At 38.3% G+C, this 16,613-nt stretch overlaps 1 protein-coding gene across 3 annotated transcripts in view; it reads left to right on the top strand.

Annotated features, from left to right (window-relative positions):
* LOC139163793 (rho GTPase-activating protein 39-like) overlaps window positions 1-16,613 on the top strand; it is a 77,331-nt gene that overhangs the window by 53,859 nt on the left and 6,859 nt on the right. For all 3 annotated transcript variants that reach the window (XM_070744951.1, XM_070744952.1, XM_070744953.1), the window contains exons 2-5: window positions 945-1,343; window positions 8,195-9,479; window positions 11,466-12,018; window positions 13,553-13,642. In XM_070744951.1, coding sequence (XP_070601052.1) covers window positions 945-1,343; window positions 8,195-9,479; window positions 11,466-12,018; window positions 13,553-13,642 — 2,327 coding nt within the window. The remainder of the gene's footprint in view (window positions 1-944; window positions 1,344-8,194; window positions 9,480-11,465; window positions 12,019-13,552; window positions 13,643-16,613) is intronic.

The following is a 16,613-nucleotide window of genomic DNA, read 5'->3' as shown; positions in this document are numbered from 1 at the left end:
ATAATCTCTGACCAAGATGCCTTTGGTGCCTCTCCCCAAAAGAATACTCCATTTCTACTGGAACAAGAAGTTGGGGCAGGTAGAAACAGAAATAGTTCAAAGAGTGGCCCTAAAGAGTTTGAAATTTACTAAGGGTTCCCAATTCATTTTCTAAAAAGGGAGCATTGCAAGAGAAAAATACTGTAATGGGGTAGAATAGTAGATTTCTGTAAAATAAATTACAGTAGAGTCATCATAAAATGGCAAAGAGATGAATAATTGTTTTCAGTGCCTTCTGAGAACAGCTACAACTGACACACCAGCCAGAATTGGGTAAGGGCAATCCATGGCCATAACTTTTATCAGATATTTCATTAGGAGTTGTAAATCATTGACTGGAATCGGCAATTCAAGCAGAGTGGAATCAGCTATTCAAGCAAAGCTACTTTTGCTAGCCTTTGGGGAAGACTAAAACAAAGGGGGAATCAAAATTATTGATTACTTCACTCTTTCTTGTACTATCAATCTTCCAAGTAAACCAAATCCTGTGGGCCACTAATATGATCTGCCTAATTTCTGGGTGGGTAGGTGTGGTTAGGTGGTCATGTGACTAGGTGAGCATGGCCAAATTGATGTCACTCAAGTTGAGGGGTAGCTCGCCAGCCTCTCCTCGCCCCTCCCCTCCCAACCACACCTTGCTGCCCACTCAGGATCCTTAGGGCCCAAACAGGAAGCAGTGGTTGGATCTAAGCCACTACCATGAGAAAGAGTTGGCAAAACCAGCACCTGGAGGCTCAGCAGGCTGAGATGGTCAGCCAATTCCTGTCCATGATACAGTCCCACTGTAATGAGGCCCTCCGCCTCTTGTATGTATCTGCTAACTTTTCTGTAATTGGGATAAAGCACTGTGGTTTTGATGGAACTAACTATGTTGGAACTAACTATGTATTTTCTTTTTATTTCAGCTCAGATTGGGTAGAAATTATTGAGCCCCGTTCTAGGGAGCGAATGTATGTCAACTTGACAACTGGAGAATGTGGTTGGGATCCACCACCTAATCTCAGAGTTCGGCAATCTGATGAAAACCAGTGGTGGGAACTCTTTGATCAAAACAATAATCGTTTCTATTATTACAATGCCATCACTCAGCAGACTGTGTGGCACAGGCCTCAGGGTTGTGACATTGTGCCACTAGCTCAGCTCCAAGCCATGAAACGTAATTCCCAGTCTGATTTCAGGACATCACAACACAGGAATAGTACAAGTAGTGAGGGACAAAATACTCCTATCCAGATAACTCTTCTACAGGACATGGAGAAGAATAAAGACAACATCAATCTCGAGAAGAAACCAGAAACTGAAAGGTAAATCATTTTCAAATTTCTGTTTTGTTTTTCTCTTTTTTTAAACAGTTATATAGGGAAGAGGGAGAAACATCCTTGTTTTAAAATGAAACTCATAAGATAAGAAATAGTTTTGGTTGCTTGGTGTAAAAAACAAATAGGTAAGTAGAGAGCGAGTTAGGTTTAGTTGATAAGGCAGCAGGCTACAAAGTGGAAGACTATAATTTCATGAAAGCCAGCTGGATGACAGCCCATGATATCAGGCTCAAGCTGCAATCCAGTTAGCATCTCAGAAATATCAAAGGAAAGATTAATAAGTATATGGTTTAAAAAAAATTGTCACCTGACAAAAATAATTTTACAACAAATAACTTACTCTTAATTCTTGATTAAAACAGTATTTTTTATTGAAATCACCCAGACTTCTCACTGTTGCTACTTGCCATAAGATTGTAGATACATATGAACAAAGCCACAAGTCATACTTCCTTTTCTCAAGAAAAGTATTTTATAGTTAGCCTTTACATGTTTCTGTTCCCAATCATAGAAGCATAATAGAATTGCCTCCTGAAATATCAGTATTTTCTTTTTAATTTTTTTTTTTGGATTTTCTGATTCTAAACATCAGTAGATATATTAAAAAGATCTAAAAACATGCCAAGATTCCAGTAGCAGCTTTTGGACACATTGGAATAAATAAAAAGAGGAATTTGGCCTACTATGCAGAAATAATTACTTTTTCACCAAAATAACCTTACTGGTATATCCTAATCCTTTCATCTTAATTTTTAACACATCTCATGTTAATTTTTCCACCACAACAATTTTTCTTAGTTTTTTAAGAAAGGGGAAAAATTGATGCCTCTATATTGTGTTTTTCCAATATTGTACTATAGCTAGCTTTGCTCAAATCATTATGAATTTAAGTTATCTTGTCTCACTAAATAGAAAAGACATAGAAAAATCTAATTTCAATTTAAAAGATAAACATATCAATTATTGATCTTTTGAACCTAACATTTTATTTCACTTAATTAGCTATTTCTTTGTTTTAACCAATTGTAGAATTTATCCCCAACTCTATAATAATCCGACCCCCTGAAAGCAACTTACAAAGTAGTTTCAAAGTTCCAATGTCGCCTCCCCTCCATGTCATGTGGCCACATTTTGGGTGCTCAGCAACCAGCCCACATTTACTTCTGGTTTCTAGCAAAAACTGTCCCATAGTGAACATTAATGCTTAGTGACCTCAATTCGACCATCACATTCATTTAATGACTGTCTCAAAAAAGGTTGTAAAATTGGGTGCAGTCACATGGCAATCTGCTTTATGACCACCACAACTTATCGTCATAGTTGTAATTGCTTAATTATGGTTGTAAATCAAGGACTGCCTCTATGTCATGTGGCTAGATGTATTGTATGTTCATATATGATTTTATATCAAGCTCATGTTAAAAATCACATAATGCTCAAATGTTACTTTTTATTTGGGCCTCCATCCTGAAAAAGCTAAGCATGGTCAAAGCTAATATTAGTACTCGGATGGGCGGCATCAGGAAATTCCAAAGCTATAGACTAGATTGGGAAGTTGAAATAACAGATCAGAAGAAAACAGTGGCAAACTACTTCCACATTATTTCTAGGGAAATATAGAATATATCCATTGTCATTGCACTGATATTTGCAGCATGTGGCAAGTATTACTAATTGGATTTCCCAGTTATAATTTTGAGCCTGGAACTTTCCTGTCTGTTGCTTAAAGGAAAATAAACAGAACTATATAGTAAGGCTGCAAGAGTTAATCTAATCTTATGTAGCTTCTTCTCTGGTAATATCACACTACTAACAGGAGCTTACAAAACATTTGCCAGTCCAATCCTTGAATACTGTACATCTTATCTGTCTGGAACTCACACCGCATATTGGACAGAGATACTTTACTAGAAGAGCCCTCCACTCCTCTACTTGCAACAGAATACCTTGCCAGACTTGAAATCTTGGGTTTAGAAAGCTTAGAACTACATCACCTTCGGCACAACCTAAGCATAGCTCATAAAATTATCTGCTACAACATCCTACCTGTCAACGACTACTTCAGCTTCAACCACAACAATACACAAGCACACAACAGATACAAACTCAAAGTGAACTGCCTCAAACTTGACTGTAGAAAATACGACTTTAGCAACCGAGAGGTTAATGCCTGGAACTCAGTGTCTGACTTTGTGGTTTCATCACCAAACCCCCAAAACTTTACCCTTAGACTGTCCACTATCGACCTCACCCGATTCTTAAGAGGTCAGTAAGGGGCATGCATAAGCACACCAATGTGCCTACCGTCCCTGTCAAATTGTTCCTTATTATCAGTACCCATCTTAAATATATAAACAATATAATATCTGTGTATATTACAAATACGTAATTGACAAATTAATATATATTAGCACAACTGAGATAGAAGTACAAACAAAATATTAGAAAGCCTTAATATGGAAAGTTCATATAATCCATTTGAACAACTGTACATAACATTTTAACTATCATCTGATAATGAACAAGGCAGTTATTCAAAACTGATGGAGCACCTGTCTAATAATCATGCACAACACAAGCTGTTTTGCAGTATATCTCGGGTTGGCACCTATGACACTATTTTTCTAACAGAAAGCTGGCAAGACCTAACAGAACTGCAGATGCAGGCAGCTCTGCTTTCTCCTCTTAGCACTGGGATGCATCTGTTCTAACCTGTCAGTTTGTTGCATGGATAACTCTCCAATTACAACAACATGATAGGTTGAAAAGGCTAGTAGAGAGTAACTTTAATAGAGGAGCACAAAAGTAGTGCTTAAAATAGGCTGACAATGTTGTGCAAGTAAAAGCTAGAAAATTACCTTTATCCCAAGATTTTTGAGAGAGAGAAACAAATATAGAAGCTCCCCTATATAAGATAACCAATACACTGCTTCTGTAATTTATAATTTATTTTTATATGTGTTTTTAAGAACATCTATCGGAAGTCAGTTAAAGAATAGACAGCATTAAATGGATTGTAGAGATTAGTATAACTGCAAGCCAAAAATTGCAAACATTTGGAGAATCAGATGACAGTTTGTAGAACTGCTACAGAATCCTTTTTTTACCTCAAAATGTTTTCTCCCTACCTTTTATATTTTAATTTTCTAAGCACAGAACTTAGACAGTGGAGTTTTGTCCAAAATTCAAGAAGATATTTGCAACACATGCCCAATATGTAATGTAGCACAACAGTGCCATCTAAAGTATCTGGTAAATCATCTCAAGCTGAAAAGCTCAAATAGAGGGAATTTATTTATTTATTTTTTTCTCTAACGCCTCTCCCTTACAATTCCTTCTAAAACTAGACGTGCTTATCATTTAACCATAGAATTGCTCAGACACTCGATAAGTTTTCCAAAATGATGATTAGATTGGTGAATCAGAGACAGAGCATTTTGTTTGATTGGACAAAGCAACAGTCATTCTCTAGAAAGAAGGCAGCTTGGAGTTATCCTTCATATTCTAATAGGACTGAAGATACTACCAGTACTTTGGGGTGGGGGGTTAAGTACATACAATAGACAATTCCATTATTCCAACTGGATGGATTTTATTTGAATTTTGTGTATGTTTGTAGTTGTTAGCTTCCCATCTCCGAGTCTGCGGAGAGGGGCGGCATACAAATCTAAATAAATAAATAAATAAATAAATAAATAAATAAATAAATAAATAAATCTTATTTCTATTTTTTTCCTTTCCTCAAATATACTTTTTATAGCTTAAGATTTATCTTAAAGTGGATTAAAGTTGTAATAGTTTTATAATACTTATTTGGTCAATGACCTGCAGCATATATTAATAAAAAGGGAATGGAATATAACAAATACAGTCGGGATCAATAAAAAGAAATGATTGTTAAAATTACAGTTAAAAGATAAAAACTAATGCAAACTAACCACAAAGTAAAAGAAAAAATAGTACAGAAAAAACAAATAGAAATAAAAATACAAAAGAAATAAAAATAAGAATATACAGTACTAAAGAAAAGGAAAAGAAATATAAAAAGACTTCTCTCTTCATCACAAGTATAAATAATTTTAGTAATTTTAGAACCTTGATCAAAGAAACCAACTTTATACAGTACTCCATGACTTAGAATAGTTCATTTAGTGGCCATTTGAAGTTACAACGCCACTGAAAAAAATAATTTATGACACTTATGACCATTACAGCATCTCCATGGGCATCACCGTTCCCCGAAAGCTGCGCCCGCGCACCCCAAAATGCACCCCCGTGCAGCCTTTTTCATGGCCGCGCGCTCCCCATCCCCATGCCAGCCCGTGGGGCGGGGCGGGGCGGCGCCGGCAGCAGAAGGGAAGGGAGCCGTGGCCGCCCCTGCCTCCCCACAGTTCCTCTGGCCCCTCTGCCTTTCGGCGCTGCCCCCCGCCCGCCCCCTCTGCTCCTCCGCCGCCTCCTGCCTTTCGGCGCGGCTCCTCCCGCGCCCGGAACACACACCCTGCCCGTCTCACCTTTGCCGAGAGCACTTTCGTCCCGGGCTCTCGGCAAGGGGATTGCAGGAGAGGCGGAGCAGGCATTCTCTCAGCGGAGGCTGGCGAAGGTGATATTCAATGTCGGGGGCGCGCGAGCGGTTGCGTGCGAGCGGTTGCGTGCGCTCCCTATCCTCCTGCTAGCCCGCTCGGAATATTCAAAATAAGAAAAGCCTTCGCCGGCGAAGGCTTTTCTTATTTTGAATGTTCCGGGGGGCTAGCAGGGGGATTTGGAGCGCGCGCAAACGCCCGCGCCCCCCCGACATTGAATATCACTTTCGCCGGCCTCCGCTGAGAAGAACGGAGAGAGAACGAGAGTGAGAGCAACAGACAGCAAGATAGAAAGTGAGAAAGAGAGAGAGAGAGAAAGGGGGGGAGAGAAAGAGATAGCAAGAGAGAGAGAACAAGAGAGAGAAAGAGTGAGAAAGAAAACAAGAGAGAAAGAGTGAGTGAGAGAGAAAGAAAACGAGAGGGAAAGTGAGAAAAAGAGAGAGAAAGAGGGGGGAGAGAGAAAGAGAGAGAGAAAGCAAGAGAGATGAAAGGAAGGAAGAGAGAGAGAGAGAGAAGAGTGGAAGGAAGAGATAGAGCGAAATGATAGAAAAAAGGGGAGAAAAGAGAAATGAGAAAATGATTGAGGCAGAGAATGACAGGAAAGAGAGAAAAACAGAGAGAGAAGTGACTCTTGATTTAAAGCATATGGTAAAAGCACTTAAATAATAACAGGGAAAAAAACCCAGCCCTCACCTGTTTTTATTAATAGTTATGTTTTTGGTTTTACTGGTTGATTTAGTTTTAATAGTAATGGATTTTGGGTTTTTTTAATTATTAATTTCTTTTAATAAAAAGAAGGGATTTTTTCCTTATTTATTTATTTATTTATTTATTCATTCATTCATTCATTCATTCATTCATTCTTCTATGCCGCCCAGTCCCAAAGGGACTGTCGCTCAGAGACTATGCTTTTCCGCCCACACCGAAAAAAAATTAGAGAGTACATTGATGGGCATATGATCAAAATTCATACACTTGGCAACTGAATCATATTTATGACAATTGCAGTATCTTGGGGTCATGTGATTATCTTTTGTGACCTTCTGACAAGTAAAGTCAACGGGGAAGCCCAATTTAGTTAATAACCTTGTTACTAACTTATCTGCATTTATTCACTCAACAACTGTAGTAAGAAAAGTCATAAAATGGGGCAAAACTCACTTAACAAATGTCGCACTTAGCAACAATTTTGGGCTCAACTAATGTAATAAGTCAAGGACTACCTATATTCTTTCCTTTTATTTTTAAAATCTTGATCTTTAATTTCTTCAAATAATGTCCTACATTTTGATTCCTTTTCATTTTTTCTTTGTTCCTTCTCACAAAATTTTTCAAAGCTTTAACAAGTCTTTTAAATCCAGGTCACTTTTTTGTTTGATATTTGTATATCTCTTTATTATTAAGACATTAGCTGGTTTCTTTTGTATGTACAGTATAGCATCTTTTACCATGTCATTATTGCAGTCTGTCATTTTAAAATCTATTTTCAGATCAGTTTCAGACTTACTCCAGTAAAAATGGTTCCTCTTCCATAATAGTTTTTAAAACACAGTCTAAAGAGGCAGGCACTGTTAAAAGTAACTTCTGAGTCCATTGTTCAAAAATATCCTTTATATGTACTTTACCACATATTAAAAAAAAATTTAAATTGTAATCTTTAGGGTTTTTTGGACTCCTACTTTCAATCTTTCAGTCTTATTGTAACATTTTTTAAAGAGAATTTAAAACAAAAGTATTTTCCCATGGAAAATATTCTTACAATGAATTCCAATATCTTACTTCAAATCCATTTGGACAGGTAGTCTGCTTGTAACTTTCTAAAATTAAACTTCTAATCACCCTTTTGCTGTTTATCCCATTATAATTTTTAAAACTGCTTGCGCTTGTATTTAAAACCTCTTTCACTAAAGATTGGATAAATTCACCCAGGACTGTAATTTCATTTACCCAGAAAAGAAACATGCACACAGAAAAATCTGGCTAATATAAAAAATTCTGAACAACTCTTATTTCTCAAATTTCTCATATTTCTGTGATAGCTGCGACAAAATAGAATATATTTTTGCAATGTAATTAGTGAAATTCCCTGCCTTTCTCCCAAGATACAAATAGTTTCAAACTTTGGGGCATTTTGTAGGCTGACAAATCAAGTGTGTGTGTGTGTGTGTGTGTGTGTGTGTGTGTGTGTGTGTGTGTGCATGCACGTGCTTTTGTTAGTTTGTTTTCTTTTTTAACATTGTATTTTTTTCCCTACAGAGATACCCTTCCTGGTTGGCAGCCTTTGCCAGGGACTAAAGCAGCCATGCTGGTCAAAGTTAATAGCCTAAGACAAGTAAATTCCTCCTCCAGCAATTCCTTTCAGATGCAAAACAATTCAGAAATCAGCAGCCAGGAATCAATGAATCCCAAAGCAGTTGTATATGCCCAGTCTCAGTCTATAGTCCCAAACTCATTAACTCCAAAATCTACAGCTCCAGTAGAGATGAAGCGTTCAATGAAAATTAAAAAGACAGAGAACGGAGGATTTTGTCTGGTACTAACTAATGGGCATACCCCTCAGCCTCCCTCGGGAAATCAGGTACAAAAACTGCCTGCATCTCCCAAATATGCTTCTCCGCCTCCAATATATGATGAGCCATCAATCGACTCCCCAATTTATGATGAGCCTCCTACAGATATGGACATTAGGATTGCAAATATGAATGGGACAACTCCACAGCTGTCTCCAAGCAACAGCTTAAATAAGAAGATCCAACCAATTAAATTATTACAGCCTCCAGGTATACAGCAATCCCAGGGTGGAAAAAAGCATTTGAGAAATCCTTCTGCAACAGAATACAGCCCTGTGGGGAAAGAATACATTAAGCACATGGTCAACATTGACCAGTCATCCAAAACACCTCATCCTACCACTGCGATAGTTGATGGCATTGAAAAATCCCAGTTGGGTCAGCTTAGCGCAAGGGAGAGCTTCAAGCAGTCGTGGAAAGTCGTAGAAGCTAATGTTCTTAAAAATATGGAAGTGCATAATCGCCAGCAGAGCAGTCTCCAGACTCAAGAATATCCTACAGTGATAAGTCAGCAAGACTCTGGCTATTCGACAGGTCCTTCTCCAAGTTTAAGAAAGAGAAAAGGAAGACGACACGTTCCAGGCTTGGGAAGACCTTGTTCTGTAGGCAGCAATAGTGAACTTACTGTGCTGAATGACAAGCTTATTGCAGAGATGCGTGCAGTGGTGAATAGATCAGCAGTCTGCAGGGGGAGCAAAGGTAGTTTAGATGCAGAAATGCTAGACAATGTTAAGTTTCAATCAGACTACTTTAAAAAGTGTAATAGCAGGAACTCAAGAGATGATCTTACATCTAGTAACAGGTCATTATATAGGCCTACAATGGAAGGTAAAGGCCTCTCAAATGATCCAGCAATACAGCAAGATGTGGTGAGACAGAAAAGAACTTATGAAAAAATAGATTCTTTGGAAAACAATGTGTCCAGTCTGATGAATCCGTCATCATCTGACACAGCACAATTATCAACACAGGTATTTATAAATACCAAATCATTTTAATCATAATCATGTTAGAGTATTTATTTATTTATTGTCGGGATTTGTTTATTTATTGTTAGATTTGTCATGAATTGTTTTATTGCTGTTGTGAGCTGCCCCTAGTCTACGGAGAGGGGTGGCATACAAATCTAATAAATAAATACATACATACATTTTCTAGCCCTGGAGATTGTGAAATCATCAGATATACCTTACAATTATAACTTTAAATTTAATTGAAACATGTTTACATGGTTTATACTATGCTGGGAGTGAAAAATTAATCTATACCACTAGAACATAATAAAAGTAATATAGGTTTAATGCTATAGTTGAATGATTGCTTCTTTTGTTTAATAGTTCACTATTAATGTGAAGTTTTACTAAAATTGTTAAGTTTTATTTAATAATAATACTCCCAGGCAGGGATACTATTCAGCAGGTTCTGATAGGTTCTGGAGAACTGCTAGCAGAAATTTTGAGTACAGTAATACCTCATGATACGAACTTAATTGGTGCAAGGAGGAGGTTCGTAAGACGAAAGGTTCGTAAGACAAAACATTGTTTCCCATAGGAAACAATGTAAAGTCAATTAATCCGTGCAACCAAAAAACCCCCCGCAAAAAAAACGGCTTTCAGCGACTGCTGGGAAGCCGCGCGGCTGTTTTAAAAGGTGACAGCCGGCCTGGGGGGCTTCCCAGCACCCCCCCGAACCCGGGTTTGGGGTTCGGGGGATGCTGGCAAGCCCCTCAGGCCGGCTGCGAACTTTTAAAACAGCCGGGCCGCTTCCCAGCTGTCTCCTGAATCCGAACGCTAAAGCCGAACTTCCACGTTCGGCTTCGGGAGACAGCTGGGAAGCGGCGCGGGTGTTTTAAAAGGTCGCAGCCGGCCTGGGGGGCTTCCCAGCAACCTCCCGAACCAAACCCGGGGTTCAGCAAAATTTTGCCTCTTCTTACGAACCGGCGTTCGGGAGGCTTCTGGGAAGCCCCGCCGCCCGGCTGTCACCTTTTAAAACAGCCGCGCGGCTTCCCAGCAGTCTCCGAACGCCGGTTCGTAACTCGAAAAAAGTTCGTAAGAAGAGGCAAAATTTTTCTGAACCCTGGGTTCGTATCACGAGTTGTTCGTAAGACGAGGGGTTCGTATCTTGAGGTACCACTGTAGTTCGGAATATCACCTCTAGCTGACCCAGAGTGGGGTTAGTATGGAGATTTTGCAATATCTTTCTCCCAGAAGTGGAAAGGGAATGGAGATTTTGCAGTATACTTCCCCTGCCATGCCCACCAAGCCACACCACATCCACCAAGTAGTAAAAAAAAATTGAATTCCACCACTGCTCCCAGGTAAGATATAATATACCACAAATAAGTCAAGATTTCACTTGAAAACATAGATGGTACCAGGCAAAAATAGATATTTTTAGATAGGGGAGGAGGGAAGGAGGATAAGAAAAATTGTAAACATATTATGCTAAATTATTGCCCTGCATAGAATATTATTGATTTTGTTATGCATAGATCAATAATTTTGCTACGCATAAATCAATAATGGTATATTGTTTGCAAAAATGACAATTTTCTTATATTTTGTTAGGCAAAATACATTAATTATTATTAAATAAAATAATCCCCAATAGTCACAATTGGTATTGGTTGCATAAATGGGATTGTTCTTACACTAGTGCTGTCAGATATAGATTGTCTTTGATTTACGACTGCTTATTAGCAGGTGTTCAATGTTACAGCAGAAACCACACACACAATAAAGCTACTTACAACAATAATACAGGCATTGAGTTACCTTCTTAGAATGAATAAAATAGAATAGTCTAAAGTTAGACTACATAATCCAGTCTTCTAGAATCAAATACTAGAGGAACCAGGTGAAGAAAATGACCAAAATGAATAAAATTAGCATTTTTGTTGAAAGAAAATTATTAACTCAAGTAGCTTTTCCATGATTTTTTGTCTGTTGTTTTTACAGTGCGGAACAATAGGGTCTCATTCTCAAGAAGAGAATAACGTTCAGTCTGGAACCAACATCGGATATCAGTTTCCCTTCCACACCATACGAAATCCCATCTCGCAAAGCAGCATGAGTGACTGGGCTTCCAAAAATCTTAATATGCATACTCAGGGCATCTTTCGTCGGAGGCTCTCCATTGCCAATATGTTATCTTGGAATGGTGGCTCCATCAAAAAGCCAATGCTTGTCACCAGTAACTACACCATCAAAAAAGAAGCCTGTGAAATATTTAAACTGATACAAGTCTATATGGGTGACCGGCAAGCCAGAATGGACCGCAATAATGTGGCTTTGCTAACCATCACCAAATGCTGGAGTATTCAAGGTTTACGGGATGAGCTGTACATTCAACTAATCAGACAAACCACAGACAATATGTGCTACCAAAGTCTGGCACGGGGCTGGGAACTTATGGCAATTAGTTTGGCCTTTTTCTCCCCATCACCCAAATTCCAATCTTACCTGGAAGGTTACATCTATCGTCATCTCAGCCAAATCACAGATGAAAATAGTACGTGGTTTATTTAATAAAGTAAATTACACTACTTTAAACACCTGTAGATGAAATAAAGTGAATTATAATAGGGGTAAGTTACCATAATACAATGCAGTGCATATTACTAAAGGTGCTCAGGACCAAAGTTTTCATTCTTTCCTATAAAACGCAGTATGTGTTGCCTGAGAACCTAGCTTCTTTGGCCTAGGCAAAATGAAAAAAAGAAAGAAAAAAAAGAAAATTCCTTGTGGGTTTATCATCTTTAGATTTAATGATAGAGATTCAGTTTCATTAAAACAAAAAACTTTATATTTCTATAAAAGAAGAATATTTTTTAATAACTTCCCAGAAATTATTACAAAGCTTTGTTTGTTTGTTTATTGAATTAATATAGTTGCATGTGACTCTAGGCAACTTACACAATTAAAACAAAATAAATCAACATAATTTAACTATTGAAACTAATTAAATATTAATATTAAATTATGACATATATAACTCTACACCTGAGTCAAATTAATTACCAGTGACTACAGGAGTGTTTTCTTGATAACAGTATGGAAGTTAATTGCCCTTGCATTCTTCCAGGAAGTTTTTCAACTGCACAATCTAGTCTACAGTCTAGAATTGCTTGATAATCTCTTACCCAAGACTTAAAGAGGTCTAATCTTGTTTAGCTTTGGTGCTCAGACAAAATTGTTTTCACATCTAAGCACATATAATTAATTGCTATGTGTTTGAAGGGTTAGGCTGAATACTGGGAAAAAATGGGATGATTATTCATTATTTGCTATTTTGAGGTTTACTGAAAGCAAAGAACTAGTTAAGAATCCTTTTTATATCCCAGGATTCTAATAGCATAAAGCCCAGGCAGAGCATAGTTTATACTGGTTTGCAGTAGTGAGTTCCTGTTGGGATGGCTAGTTGAGTGCAGCTCTGCAGCTCTGGTGCGCAAACGCGGGTTCAAGCGCAATTTTGTTTCCTACACCTGTGCAGGTAGCAAAATCTCGCATGGGGATGCACGTGTGTGCGTGTTTCAGTGAGGATTTTGCTAGGATGCATATGCAGAAGCAAAAAATCTCACCAAAACACATATACACATGTGTCCCCATGCGAGATTTTGCTACCTGTACAGGTGAAGGAAGCAAAATTGTGCTCGAACCCGCGTTCGGGCACCAGATCTGTAGAACTACGTGCAATTAGCCATGCCGGCAGAAACCCACTACTGCTGGTTTGAAAAGTTTGAGAAAAAACATTTAAATACTCATTGTCAAAATAATAATTTGAGAAAGAATATTTTAAATCCAAGCCTCTTTTAGATTGTATACTTTGTTCAAACAATTTTGAAACATTAAGGTTTGGGCCTTAGACTCATGTTATTGATTGTGATAAGTGTAAAGAAAAACAACGGATACACATGGCAAATATTTTTCACAGAGAGTTGCACTTTGGATTTGTTCAATGAAGTCTAATCTTGTGCACATGGAGGAGGACAGTGAATATTTAAATCTCTTGCCATCACTCAATTAAAAATATTTTGTATTTTCAGTTACCCAACGCATTAAGGAACTTCTGGATCTGAAAAACAAAAAGAACTCAAAATCCAGAAAGAAGAGAAAACAAAGCACAGAAGATGAAGGTAAAACATATAAGAAAACAAAAATCAACACATATATATGTTTGAATACCAGAGATATTTGGCACCCATTATTGTGGTTGTTTGTACTTTAATATAAATAAGTTTTATATAGCATATGCTTATGCAAGAATCAGCATATGCAAGAATCAGCAATACAGAAATAGTAACATGCAAAATGAACTAACTACTAGTAAAATCTATAGAATTTATTTTGCTATTCATTCTGTGGAATATTTTATATAGTAGTTTAATGTATTAACATTACAGCTGTAAACTCTAAGATTAACTACAAATACTGCATCAATCTACAGTTTCATTTATTTCAACAGAACTTGTAACCAAATAAACACAAATTGGGTTGCAACCTTATTTTCATAAAGCAGTTGGAATCTTTCCATCCAGATGGGATCAGTTATAATCAATGGCTCCAAGCCCAAAAAAGTCCAGCAAAAATGCTAATTTGGTCATACTTCTTTTCGGTGCAGATGGTCTTCTTTTTCCATTTCTTTGTAATCTTGGAACTTCAATTCAGTCAAATAGCTAATGCCTATTTTTAAAAATCCTAATAATTAAGTGTAGTTAGCTTCTGCTATCAGTAAAGAATATTTGTAGTTTAGGGTTGAAATGACGGCTGCTCGATCCTCTCTGAGCTTGCTTGTTTTCTTGCAGATATTTCATTACCCTAACTAGGCAACATCATCAGTGCCTGTTTTTGCTCTTGTCACCTCCTTACCTATTAATATATTTTTCCATTGAGAATCTCTCTCCAACACCCCCACCCGCCATATTCTACCTACTGCATTTTTCAGAGTATAAGACGCTCCTTACTTTTGGGGAAGGAAAATGTTTTTCAAAAATTTAACATAATTTTTAACTGAAATTATGGAATAAAAAAGAGAATCCCTCAATGGGAGAATAACAGTGACAGAACTGGTAGAGGCAAGGGAAAAACAAAAGAATAACAAATCCCCAAGCCCAGATGGAATACTGGCAGAATTTAATAAGAAAATACAAGAACCGTTACATACTTTAGATTGCATTTATAAATTTTTACCGAAGTCCATAAATTCTAATTGCTTCACCATAAATTTCCACGAGACGTTATCAGATGCCTTCTGTGCATCTAAAAAAATTAGGGCTATTTGTTTTTCATTGTGCAATTAATAATATTCCAAAATATTTAGGATGATTACATACTTTAATGCTAGAAATCTTCAACGACACACTAACGGATGCAAACTAACCACATTCTCCGTCCTGAGATGGAACCAGCCTTCACAATGGGAGTTCCCCGTCCAATCATCTTGAGGATCGAGTCAGTCAATTTAAATACTTGCTTGTATCCACCTCAAGGCCCCAGATCTGACTCAATCCTTCAAGAGGATAGACATAGTGAACCCCTTCCTGGATTACAGACATATGTTGATTTTACTTACTTTTTTCTTCTGTTTCAGTTTCAATCTGTCTTAGCCTTCTCTCCCTCTCCTGATTACCTACTATTCTGCGTATTGATTGTCTGCCTTCCAATTTTATAAATTAATTTTAAAATCAGGCTCAACCCTTCTTATACCAACAGCCATTACCAGGGCTTTCCCTACCAGTTCACATTAGAGCTGGGGATTCACAGCCCACAGCTAAATCATCGGATCGGGATTTCAGAGAGAGGAGGACCTGCACACTCACCGGATAGCAGTCAAGCACCTGGCTATGGTGATAACCCTCCCCCCAGTGCCCCTTAAATCATTTAAGTTGTTGTGGGTGCTGCTAGAGTTGATTTGTGGCACCCAGTCCATTGCCCAGCTCCCACAGCGAACCACGCAATATTCCAGCCTTCATAGCAGCTGCAGAGTCGGCCAGAAGCAGCTATCCCCTTCGCTACAAGTTTAAAGACTTGCAGGCACCACTAGAGTCACTTTGCAGTGCCTATCCATTGTTTACAGCATGCGGCGGAGCGCAAGGCCCTAATTGGCTCAGCGGCCAGAAGCAGTAGTCCTCCACATATAAGAACTCCCTCGCGTGCAATCAGCAAATTCGCAACTCCCCTCTCTGAGCTGCTCCTCCGCAGCAGGTGCTGCTGGAGCTTCTCGTGGGAGCCAATAGGCACCCAATGTTGTTGGTGTTGCCTTTTGGTGACAGGCAGAGCAGTGACCAGAGTGAACCCGCCTGCGGGACTGCAGTGGCCTCTTCTTCAGATGATGATTCTTCATATCTTTTGAAGGAGAGTAATTGTTTGTCTTCCCTGGCTGGAAACCGGCGAGGACAGCGGAAAAGACTTGTGGTTTGGTCGGAGACTTTCTTCTTGTGCTGCTTGTCCAGAATTGTTAAACTGTGGGAAAGTAGTAATCTGTAGTGATTCAAATGATAATTCCTTGATAACTAAGACGCTTGTCCCCTGCAGGCTTTCTTCAAGTAAAATGCTCTTCTTTTATGTTTTCCAACCTTCGTTAAATACATTCATAATGGATGGTTCTTGTATATTGTTATATTTAATGTTGTACGCCGCCCTGTGTCGTGTCAAAAAGGGTGGCATAGAAATCTAATAAATAAATAAAAATAAAATAAACGGTTGTTCAAAGTTATTCTGCCACTTGATTTAGGCTGTTGAAAATTTCAGATACCATGCGAACTAGAAAGGAGTTAGGGAGGCAAGGAGAGCCCCGATCCCATGTTGTTTCTTCCTGCAGCCCACTCCCAACCACAGCCTCCCCCCGCAAAAGTCTCCAAAAGCGCTTGCTGCCCACTTTCTCCTTCTCTCACCTTATATCTTGCAATGCAATAAACGTATCTCTCAAGGCTGATGTAGTGTTCTCTACGGCATGTAATCTCTATAGTATTGTATTGGCAGTTCTGTGTTAGCAAAAACTTCAGAAGAAAAGGATTTAGGGGTAGTGATTTCAGACAGTCTCAAAATGGGTGAACGTGCGGTCAGGCGGTAGGGAAAGCAAGTAGGATGCTTGGCTGCATAGCAAGA

Source organism: Erythrolamprus reginae, chromosome 3, assembly GCF_031021105.1.
Source record: "Erythrolamprus reginae isolate rEryReg1 chromosome 3, rEryReg1.hap1, whole genome shotgun sequence".
Classification (NCBI taxonomy): domain Eukaryota; kingdom Metazoa; phylum Chordata; class Lepidosauria; order Squamata; family Dipsadidae; genus Erythrolamprus; species Erythrolamprus reginae.
Note: the sequence above shows the minus strand (reverse complement) of the source record. Positions and strands in the feature narration are given on the sequence as shown.